The sequence below is a fragment of the Thunnus albacares genome, chromosome 8 (genome assembly GCF_914725855.1).
Source record: "Thunnus albacares chromosome 8, fThuAlb1.1, whole genome shotgun sequence".
NCBI classification, from domain to species: Eukaryota; Metazoa; Chordata; class Actinopteri; order Scombriformes; family Scombridae; genus Thunnus; species Thunnus albacares.
In genome coordinates, this window is record NC_058113.1 from 25,562,677 (window position 1) to 25,574,208 (window position 11,532).

Genomic DNA, 11,532 nt, shown 5'->3' on the forward strand with positions numbered 1-11,532 from the left:
TGAGGATGTAAAAGTTTATTTTGCAAATATACAGTATAATCATTTAAAGCGTAATGAATCAGTGTTTTGCTGTCATATTTTAATAAATGAATGCTATCAATATTGAAATTCAATGACTTACATTTTCATCAGGTCTGTTGAGCTGTTAGATGAAAGGCGCAAAGAGAAGTAAAGTTCCTCAGAAGTGAGGTTGCATATAGCTTACAGGAATTGTTTTGAAAAGATTGCACAAGCGCGACTAGGTGTGTTACAATGATTTTGACATCGGACATATGTTTTTCTTCTTGTGACTTTATTAAATCCCATTATTTAAAAAAAAAAAAAGAATTGTAATGGTAACCCTTCCCTTTGCCACAAATTAGGCTTGCACATAAAGTATATACAGTATTTCACATTTTCCATGTTATATGGGGTATGCATGAACAAAGGTACACATATATACTGTATATGTATCTTTTTTTACCAAAAAGCCATTCACGCATAAAAGACATACAGTATGCTATTCTACATAGTGATGTTAGTTAAGTTTGGGATCACTTAGATCCCTGTAGACCTCACATGAAAAAGGGTGAAAAATTCTAATAACATGAATCTATAGACTTATTTGGGATTTGTGAGAGATACTACTGCATGAAAAGTACTGCCAACACCAATGGCACATATATAGAATATGAAAATCAATTGTATTTAACCATGTTTTACAGCTGAGGTTACAAACAGAAGTGATTCGTAGTTTTATGTAGCAGCAATTTACATGAAAGTAAGCAAAGTCATGAAACATCAAGATGATAAAACAATTGTAAGTATGTTTTTTGAGTTGTGAAAAAGGACTCTGGTCTTCAGGAATCCAAATAGAACATCAGGGTTAATGTGAATTCCACTTTTTTAGATTGAAGTCAAAATGTTAGTCGACTCATGGTGGATGCTGGGAAACCATTTGCATCTTCAGATGGTGCCATACCCTAACAAAAAAAAAGCCAAGTAACTTGTGGTCATCTTCCTCCAATCAGATCTGTGGAAGACTTCAGCAACTCCTCAATCTTTGTCTGAAGCTCCTTGGCTTTCTCTGCGTTCTCTCCTTTCTCCACCTTTCCTGCGACTTTGAGCCCCTTTAGCACCGACTGCAGGGCGTCTACGTTCTTCACAGATTCCATCTGGTCCCGGTCAGCCTGGATCTCCTCCACCCAGTCCAGGTAGGCCTGAAGTAACCCAAGGTCATCCACAAAGTTTGTAATAATCCGGAGTCCCGGTCGGCATTGCTCCAGTTCCCTCAGCCTCCTCCTTCCCACCTCTCCGATGTCATTTCCAACAATACTGAGGAAGGAAAAAATAAGCAGTTAGGAGTAATTCTTTTTTATTAGGACAGGACAGTAGGTCACACTAGATGGCAGTGTTTTCATACATTATAACTCTGAGGACACTGAGCAGAAGTTAGTGTGTTTTAATCTTACGTCAGAGTTTTCAGAGCAGTGTTTTTGCTGAGGCATTTGACAATGTTCTCTGTTCCTCTCTCTGTGATGCCGGTAATGTCCAGATAGAGCTCCTCCACAGTGTTATTTTGCTCCAGAGCATTCCATAGTTCCAAACCCCCCTCTGGACCAAGGTTATTGCCACACATACTGCATAAATGAGTAGAGGAATTATGTTGCAGTAAAATACAAGTAGTGGTAGTTGTGTAAGTGCATAAGTTACAAGTTTTTTGTGCTACTTTTTGCATTTTATGGCACTTATGCCCTCATAGTTCTTAGCCTTTAATGTATATTTTTAAAAGTGATATTATGATCATCTTAATAAATACTTGTAGTGACTTACAAGAGCTGCTTCACATGGCACTCGTTTGATTTCAGAACTGCAGATTCTAAAATAGCTGCTTGCCTATCCAGGCAGTTGTATCTCAGACTGAAAGAGAATCGAAGAAAGATTAGGTTGACTTTGTTTTTGGCAGTCCATTCATTAATTTTCAATCAAGCTTATGAGGGAGCATTGGGCAGAAGACAGAGACCAGTCTTTACAGACATACAAACATGTAGACAGGGGAGAAGATGCAAACCCCACACAGAGAGGCATCAGCCCAAGTCGATTTTTGACTTCATCAGTAGTCAGATAGTAATCCTTACCTATTTATCTAGACAGTCCATGATCAAATCAGTTACTCACTAGAGAGATTCACAGCGATGTAGGATTGGCCCCAGCCTGTTGAGTCCTCTGTTGCCAATGTTTGAGTAGCCTAAGTTGAGCTCCTGCAACTTGTGTGGAGAGAACTGCAGTACATAGTGTATCGCTGCACAGTCCACAACACTCAGCTTCATTTTAAACAGGTTGAGTTTCTTGATCTCTGGTGCTACGATGCTGGTGGCTTCGTCCATGTGGAACTCCATCAAGCAGTGTAGAAGATTCAGGGCTGTCTGGTTTTCCAGCTCCCTGTGTTTAAACTGGTCTTGGAACCACAAACCCAGCCTGGCAGGGATGTCATCCTCTTGCTCCATGGGCTGAAGAACAAGGCCATCCAGCTGACCTGCCAGCCGTGCTCGAAGCATTCCCATGAAGAAGCGTGTGAACATCTGGAGGCTCTCCAGTTTGTCCATGCTGAGGTCTATGTTCTGCAGGGGTACAGCAGTAGAGGATGGTGGATGTACTCCAAAGCACCAGAAATCCAGAGCCTGGATTATGTCCTCCTGGCTGAAGAGATTGATTGCACAGTAGAGGGCAGCCAGATGTTCTTGAACAGTCAAGTGGAAAAAAGAAAACATCTCCACTGTCTCCTCTTTGACAGACTGGAGGATGTGACAGAGAAAGGTGCTCTGAATATCAGCGGGTGTAACGCCGTAGTTCTCCAAATCACCTCTGTTGAACATGATCTTTTTCTTTAGAAGGTTTTCATAAGCCAGTTTTCCCAGGTTGGTCAGTTGCTGCTTAGCTAGTGAGAGAACCTCAGATCTAGGGGTGCTTCTTTCTGCTCTCCCCCTCAGTGCATGGTGCTTAACTGCTGTAAACAGGTAGCAGAAGTAAACCTCGCTGACTGTTCTGGGTGGATTGAGCTCCAGAGACTTTAAGTCACCAATTTCTTGAGGCCCTGAAGAGAAGAACTCGGCCATAGCGGTACAGATGATGTAGCAATAAAGAGGGATGAAGGACAGCACAAAGAGGTTGTCGTTGTTCAAGATGTAATCATAGACTTTTCCTGCAACATTACTGTCTTTGTAGAATTTGGTGGTATATTCCTTCACTTGGTCCTCCTCAAAGCCCAGCACCACACAGCATCTCTGGAAGAAACGCTTTGGAGCTTCAGTCGATGGTCTTGTTGTGAGAATAAGTGAGGCCTCTGGAAGAAGGCTTCCCTTTATCAAAGCCACCATCAGCTCTGACACTGGCACTTTCGAACCCACATCAATGTCTTTGCCAAGACTGTTCCAGTTTAAGGGGAATTTGAATTCATCCAGTCCATCTAAGATGAAGAGCAAAGAGCTTGGGGATGCGAAAAGGTCAGGTAAAACTTCCTTCAGGTACCGGAACCGGTCTTCAAGCAGCTCCAATAAACTCAGTGGTGCTTCAATCAGATTGAGCTCTCTGAAGCGCAGGTCAAAAACACAGGTGAATTCACGCATGTTCTTCCCAATCGCCCACTCATATACCAGTCTCTGTACTGCTACACTCTTTCCGATACCAGCAATACCCTTCACTTTGACCCTTTTCAGTGGCCGTGCCGATGTTCCTTGGGAGCTCAGTAGATCGCAAGGGCGGATGCGTTGGCAAGCCTGGTGGACATAGATGCGAGCTCGTCTGCTTGCCAGATCAAAGTACTCATGTTGGCTGCTGCCGATTAAGTCATCATCTTCTGTCACAAAAAGGTCAGTGTAGCGGATCTCGATGTGAGAGGCTGAGTTTGAAGCCACCCCTTCACCCTCTGAGTAACACTTTAACTGCTCTGTGCGTTTCAGCAAGGTGGTTTTATGGGCAGAAATGGGAACTGCAATGAAAGACAAGAAGATGATACAGTAACATATCAGAAAAATGGAATTTAATCATTCTTCAATTTTGTCTAAAATAAATATTTTGACCTTTTTCTGTCAGTTCAAATAAGATATTTACATACCTCGAGTGTTGGAAAACTTTACACTCCTGCAATGTTTAAGTTCTTCTTTAGCTGGATAATGATGAAAACATGACTTATTTGGGTACACAGTTGCCTTCATAAATTTTAAGTATTTTTATTATAGAAAGTTAACCCATTAGAAAAGAAAAGTTTTAAAACCCAGCTTTTGACAACTTAATAAAGTCATACCTGTGACCTCTGCAGTCACCGTGAATCCCTTGTTCTTTCCTTTGAACAGTTTAGCAAAGGGGCCTTTAGGCTTCTTGTCTGTGGATATCATTGGATTTGTAAAGTAAAAACATATTATATAATATATGTGATAATACACAGTGTAGTTTTGTTTAGACACAAATTCAGAGACCATGCATTTAATTAAAACTGTTTAAAATTATTCACAGGTTGCCTGAGCATTTTTTATTCTTTTAGTGTTTATACTGCTTCATAGCCAAAGTCAGCAAAAATTACTTGGCATGGTATCACAGTGTAACTGTGTAACTTAATTGAACCCTGTTAATGATCTTCTGTATGTTCCTGTTACTCAAGCAGTAAAATTTCGTTGTCTTCAGTGCAGTGTGGACATGCAGGGTTTGAAATATAATGTTATTCACCTTCCAGTTTAACTGCAATTGCATCTGGTTATATAAAAACTTAATCTAATCAGGCACAGTCATCACCAGCATATGAAAACAGCCTCACCTTCAACTTTTACAGGTGCAGGCTTTGGCTTACTGACAGTATCATTCATGCAGTGTCTCTCCACCCAGACCTGCAGATCCCTGCAGTAATAATCCTGCACTTCCCTCAGCACCTGCAGGAATTTTTGGCTGCTCTCCTCAGTGGCACACACTGTTTCCAGAGCCTGGGCCACAGCATTGGAAGGTGACCTCTCCAGCAGAGACAAGTAGTGGTCAAAGGAAAGCACCTCAGCATCACGCAGCCACCGCAGCAAGGGTGCTGGGTGGTCGCAAGTCCAGTTCAGCAGCAAGTCTCTCTGAGACCGGAGCAGCTGCTGAGCTGATTTCATGGCTTCAGAAAATGCTGCTAGACTGTGCAGAAGAATAAAATCAGTACAAGATGTTATTCTAATAATGATTAGAGCTTTAAATGAAGGATTACCACACTGTCTTAAGAGCAGACTGTAACTTTGAATACTGCTGACTTTACAGTTCTCACGCCCGCACACAGAAAACTAAAAGAGAAACAATAACGAATTCTGAACAAACAGCAAATTGAATTTTAATACTTACCTTAACTGGATATTTTATCTCTGCATACTGTATTGCTTTCCCTCTCGTCTTGTTTTGCCATTGCAGTCATGAGTGTTGGCAGGAAAGCTGTGTGTGTTCTCTCTTAAGGTGCAGGGAGGAGGAGTGGCATGACTTAGGTAGCAATTCAAAGGGTCCATAGTTCAAAGAAAAAAAGTCTTTGTCCCTGTCTCTGATTACACGGTTTGTTTGATCTTGCAGAAACATGCCAATCCCAAGGTGTCATGTTGGAGATAACACACAATATGAAGAAAAATACACATATTCAAGACAAACTTTCCTGAAAAATGAAATTGTCTGTCATATAACAACCATATATTTATGATATTTATGTATTTTGTGTATTTAAACAGATTGTTTGACCAGTAAACTATTCTATACAATCGCTTGTTGAAATACAAATGTTTTAGCATGAGACTTTTCCCTTGTACTTTCATCATTTTCACCACTGATGACTTACAGCACTTATGTTGAGGGACAGTTATCATCAACAGAACAGCAATGAATCAGTATCAGGCAGAAAAGTTAATCATTAATCTGTTTTATTCAGCTTTCTTTTGAACTTATGTCACCATCACTTTTATCACACTGCAGTGGTTTGGTGAGGTCGGTTCGTACAGACAAAAGGAATCAGGGAGCCTTTGAGGAAATGGCTAACAGCATGAGGGTGACTCACCCATTGTCATGTGTTGTCTCACAGATACTTGCTGAGGTCTTTCTTTCCCTAGCAAACAATTCCTAGTTTGACCATATGAGCGATAATTTGAGTCTTTTAAAATGTTTAAATGACTAAAAAGTTGCCTATCGTTATTGATTGTGAAATTACATTATGAGGCAGCGGGGTACTTGGGATATAATATGGGATATAATGAATACTAAGATATTGGATGGTTAAGAGGAGGCATCAAAGTGAAGTACATTGCACCAGGAGCGCAATGAAACAATACAACTTCCCCCTCTTCTTTCCACTGTTCATCTCCCCTCTGTCTGTGCTGGCAGAGCAGGGTTGCAGTCATGCATGCGGACACTGTCTTTCTCGTGTGTCCTCTGATTTTTGGTGAGTAACACAATCCATTATGTATGTTTGTTTGTTGTTGTTGTTGTTTTGTTTTTTTTAAACGCATTTGCTTCAGATTTTTGTATGTATTTCATGGACATTCAACATTGACTGATGTCAATAAGTTATGACTTGTTACCATGGATACCACTGTTATTCCCATAATTATTACTGTAAGAGAGGTTGTTTTTTTTCTCTGTTGTCCTTTCTTCTGTTTTCTGCAACATAAGAACTGTATAAGAGTTTTGTTGCTTGTTTTTCATCAGATGGTAATGTATTTTATCCATGAGGTTGATGAAAATGTGCAAATATATTTAGACACACAAATGTGCCTAAAGTAACATAACAATCGATCTTTCTTATTTCAGTTTTTAACCACATAATATCTACTGAGTAAAAAGCTTGTAGTAGTGCGATAGTTCCAGAGCCAAAAGTGCAGTTGCCCTCTTCCCTTTTCTAAAAATATTTATATTGCGAAATACTTGCGAGACAGTGCATTTAAATGCCACACGTCATGAACTTCAGCATCTAACGTCTAATATGACTCGAAATTTATTCTTAATGATTCTTTCTTTCTTCTTTGTAAAAGATCTCCATGACTGAAAGTGAGAGCCCTATAGCTTAGAATAGAAACTTTTTAATTGTCCATGCATTTGGGAAATTGTCTTTGGCTTCACAGTGGTCAAATTCAAACTGAAAAAATATAAATGCAAAGAACGTTAATAGCACAATTATGAGGCACAATTTTATGGCAGAATAGCTCAATAACAAACCCTCTGTCTCCCATTAACAATGCGCCAGTTACATCAGATCCTGTTATTAATCATTTTCTGTTCTCCATCACAACAACAGCCTTGTGGAGGGGGGTCCAGGCTTTATCTCCTGAACCCTCAGTCCCTGAGCGTGTCCATGCTCTGGTGGGCTCCTGCGTGGTGATTCCTTGCTCCTTCACTCCTGCAGCTCCTCATCCTCACAAGGGCAGGAGGGAGAGGGTGGATGTCCGGCTGAGGTTCAGAGGTGGTGGCCACTTCTTCCCTCTCCGCAGCACTGCTTTTAACAGCGAGGACAGAGATCAAGTGAGCAGGGATTTCCAAGGCCGGACATCCCTCATTGGGCGAATCGTAGATGGGGACTGCTCTGTGAAGATCGAAAGGATCAGCCTGGATGACTCGCGGGTCTTTGAGATCGCTCTAAAGAGAGGTGATGACTTACTTTGGGGGAAGCCAAGGAGCTTCAATCTAGATGTTGTGGGTAAGTGGGGGAGTCCCTGTACTTCCTATTTCTCCTTTTATAAATATTTGAATATTTATCAGCTAGATAATGTATGAGTATCCAATAGTACATAATAAATAGTACAAAACACACACAGTGGAGAATATCCGACACATGATACTGAGTGGCACACAACAGCCAAAAAAAAAAAGCTTAGATGAAGGTTCTAGTCAATAATATTTATTACTTGTCAATGTGCAACGTGCAAAGTGCAGAAGTGCATGGAGTACAGATGTGTCTGCCTAACAGAGCAATAAATAACTAAAGCTGAACACTTTTCAGATTGAATGAGCAATAATAGTCAACAACTACCTTTTGCATTTTGTCCAAAAAAGTAAATTAAATTTAAAAAAAATAGAAACAGTCATTAAAAATGTAATAAAGAAGACAAAAAAGAGTAGTAAGTACAATCACATATGGGCTGATTGATCAAATAGTTTCTGTACCTACATAATCTGGGACATGTGGCCTTTCCACTGTCTTTTATGAAATACACAACAGTAATGAAACACAGTGATTACAGATGTTTTCCTCACTGACAGACACTCCTGAGGCTCCTGTCGTCAGCGGCACGTTGTCAGCCACAGAGGGACAGCTGGTCACCCTAAACTGCACCGTTAGCTACCACTGCCCCTCAAGACCTCCTGCCCTCAGGTGGCGCTGGGAGAGGGGAGCGCAGCTGAACAGCAGTGAGCCCGGCGAAGTACAGACTCTCTACCCCCAGGCCCACAGGCCGATGTTACTGGCTTCTATGTCCTTTACTGTGTCACACCGGGTGAAACCCAGAGTCAGATGTGAGGTCAGCTACCCAGGAGCCAAATTAATGGCCACGTCAAAGGATCTGCATGTCACATGTAAGCATAGTTTTGACATGTATCTTTGTGCTTCTTGGCTCAGTTTACACTTAAAACTCACTTTTTTTTTTTTTTGTTTATGCTCTGTAGTTCCACCAAAAGATGTGAAGGTTCAGGTGCAGTCCTTGACAGTGCAGGAGGGGGGCAGTGCTTTGCTGGTCTGCTCATGTAAAGCTGACCCACCAGCATCAGAGTACCACTGGTCCTACAGCCAATACGGCCATACGGTGCACCTCCACAAGCGCACACAGACAGTCCGTGTGTACAATGTGACCCGAGACATGAAGGTCCGCTGCTCAGCTCAGAACCTGATTGGGCGAGGAGAATCCCGGCCCACACCGTTGAACATACAATGTAATCCTACTTTCTGTAGACCTTCCTCCAATGACCACACATACATTTGGACTGTTTGACAACACACTTAGCCTGTTTATGTTGGATATTCAAGGCTGTTAAGGTGTTATAAGAGATTTTTGAAAAAAAAAAAAAATTTCTGTGTTCCTATTTTTTTCCTGTAAATGGAGCCAAAATGTAACTGGAGAAGAGCTTTAAAGGATTAGTTTGACATTTTGGAAAATATGCTTATTCACTTTCTTTCAAGGAGTTAAATGAGAAAATTAATACCGGCCTCACATCTTTATATTAAATATGAAGTTACCACCAGCTTAGTTAGCTTAGCTTAGCACAAAGACTGGAAACAGGGGGAAACAGCCTGGCTTCTTGGATGGAGCCCAGCTGGTTGTTTCCCCCTCTTTCCAGTCCTTAAACTAAGCTAATCCAACTGGTAGCTTTGTATTTACCACACAATCATGAATACTATCTTTTCATCTCAGCAAGGAAGCAAATAAGAAAATTTCCCACAATGTCAAGCTATGTCATTTAATGTGTCAGTAATATAAATGTTTTCCTTACTATTCGTACTATCCTTGTAAAGTCAAGTCATTTTTTACAGTGTGTCCAATATACAACACTTCCTTTGAACTTCAGCTCTGGATAAGGAAAATCTTAACACTCAGAAAATACCCAACTAACAGAGAAATGGTCCCATACGTACAGAGTAAACACTTTATCGTGAAACAGAGCTACAATAGTCTGTGAATAAAAAATAAACTATGAATTATAGTATCAAGTAAATAAATTTAAAGAGTTTCAGGCAAAGTGCTTCTTCTCTCCTCCAGATAAGCCAGTCATCCTCCGGCTGTCTTCCACCTGTGTTGTAGAGGAGTTGGAGGTGCTTTGTCGCTGTTTGGTTGACTCCAACCCAAGACCTGCAGTCACCTGGAGCGTTAATGGAACTGTTCCACCTCGTGATTACAACGTGTCGGTAACATCAGAGTCTGACACGCTAACAGCCACTCTGAGGGGCCACATGGACAAACCTCAGACAGTGATCTGCTTCGCTTTCAATGCACTTGGAAACGACTCCCTGATTTTGGTGCAGGGAGGAGACGGTGTGTTCAAAGTGCTGTTTTTTTTAACAAAGAACACAACAGCTCTGCCTCTTGTTTATTCACTCAGATGTAGGGCTGGTGCTGAAACCTCTGTGCAACATGTCTGCAGCTTGAAAAATTAAGTAGAAGAGAATACGCTGAAGAGTGAATTAGGAAACACTGCAAAGAAAACCTTATGTTTTGCCTTTCTTGAACTATGAGTGCAGCTTTTTCATATTTTTCATATTCCTGTATATTGTATTTCTTATGATGTTAAATTTTGTAAAAAGAATAAAGATTATTATCATGAAATATCTGTACAGTAAGTGAAGCCTTCGAGCTTGAGCAACAAACATTATAATTTCACATCATATACTAATGCTCTGCTGCTCTTTTGTCCATATACAGAGACAGCAGCTCTGTTGTGGTCGGTGGTACCTGCTGTGGCCATTTGCCTGGTCATATTCCTTATATCTCTTATTTTCTACTGCTGCCGTAAGAGAGCTGGAAGGTACGTGAAGCAAATCAGCCCTTTTAATTTAACATTTAATCTTGTCACAAATGTTTACCATGTGATTCACATACAGTCTCTGTTCTGATCTTCTCAGACATGTTCTGAGACGTCCAGCCGTGTACCCTGGAGGAATGGGAATTTATCAGGACCGGATGCCCCTCTACATTAACTGCACAGAGGTGACCCATATCTACGCCAATGGCAGCTACCAACTTGTATACCAGAACTGCACACCTCTTTTCGTCCGTACTAAGCAGGTATTTGATTAACATAATTTTTGAGTGGCAGTCATGTCCTTGGAAAGAGAGGGTATTGCATACTGTAGATAAAAATCTCTAAATCTCTTAATTCCCAGATTTGAGGATTAACAAAAGCTGTCCCTTTTTCAGATCCGTCCCATGGGCAGAAGAGGTGGGGAGAGGCGAGTCGGGGAGAGAAGAAGAGGTGGAGAGGTTGGACGTATAGACAGACGAGGTGCTTTGGGAGTCAGAGGCACAAGGGAGGTGCAGGGTACTTCTGCGGCTGATGCTGAGACAGCCATCTACCTGGAGATCCTCTAAAATCATTGTGGAGAAGTCAAGTGATTCACTTTTATATGATTCATTCTCATACTGATGATGAATTAATGTTTTTTAGAGCTGCAACGATTAGTTAATTAATCGATGAGTTGCCAACTATTAAATTAATCGCCAACTACTGAGATAATCGATAAATCATTTGTATCATTTTTTTAGAAAAAAATGTCCAAATTCTCTGATTTCAGCCTCTCAAATTTGAAATGTTTCTCTAGTCTTCTATGACATCAAACAGAATATCTTTGGATTGTGGACAAAACAAGACCTCACCCTGGCCTTTAGAAAACAGTGATTGACATTTTTCACAATTTTCTGACATTTTATGGACCAAACAACTAATTGATTAATCGAGAAAACGATCGATAGATTAATTGATAATGAAAATGATAGTTAGTTGCAGCCCTAATGGTTTTACATTAATTTATGTTGCTCAGTTTATACTGTACATATATATGACACCAGCATTTCACAG

General features: G+C 40.7%; 2 protein-coding genes across 2 annotated transcripts; one reads left to right on the forward strand and one right to left on the reverse strand.

Annotated features, from left to right (window-relative positions):
* Positions 1-462: 462 nt before the first annotated feature.
* On the reverse strand, positions 463-5,434 carry LOC122987465 (NLR family CARD domain-containing protein 3-like). Its single transcript, XM_044359360.1, has 8 exons — positions 5,341-5,434; positions 4,790-5,139; positions 4,283-4,360; positions 4,094-4,144; positions 2,158-3,967; positions 1,813-1,899; positions 1,452-1,619; positions 463-1,314 (listed from the first exon to the last, which is right to left on the reverse strand). Exons 2-8 carry the CDS (start codon positions 5,115-5,117, stop codon positions 993-995), a joined length of 2,844 nt encoding a protein of 947 aa, XP_044215295.1. The 5' UTR covers positions 5,118-5,139; positions 5,341-5,434; the 3' UTR covers positions 463-992.
* Positions 5,435-6,181: 747 nt separating this feature from the next.
* On the forward strand, positions 6,182-11,178 carry LOC122987463 (sialic acid-binding Ig-like lectin 5). The gene is made up of 8 exons (XM_044359358.1): positions 6,182-6,415; positions 7,268-7,666; positions 8,230-8,541; positions 8,632-8,895; positions 9,720-9,992; positions 10,380-10,482; positions 10,580-10,742; positions 10,875-11,178. Exons 1-8 carry the CDS (start codon positions 6,373-6,375, stop codon positions 11,043-11,045), a joined length of 1,728 nt encoding a protein of 575 aa, XP_044215293.1. The 5' UTR covers positions 6,182-6,372; the 3' UTR covers positions 11,046-11,178.
* Positions 11,179-11,532: the final 354 nt, after the last annotated feature.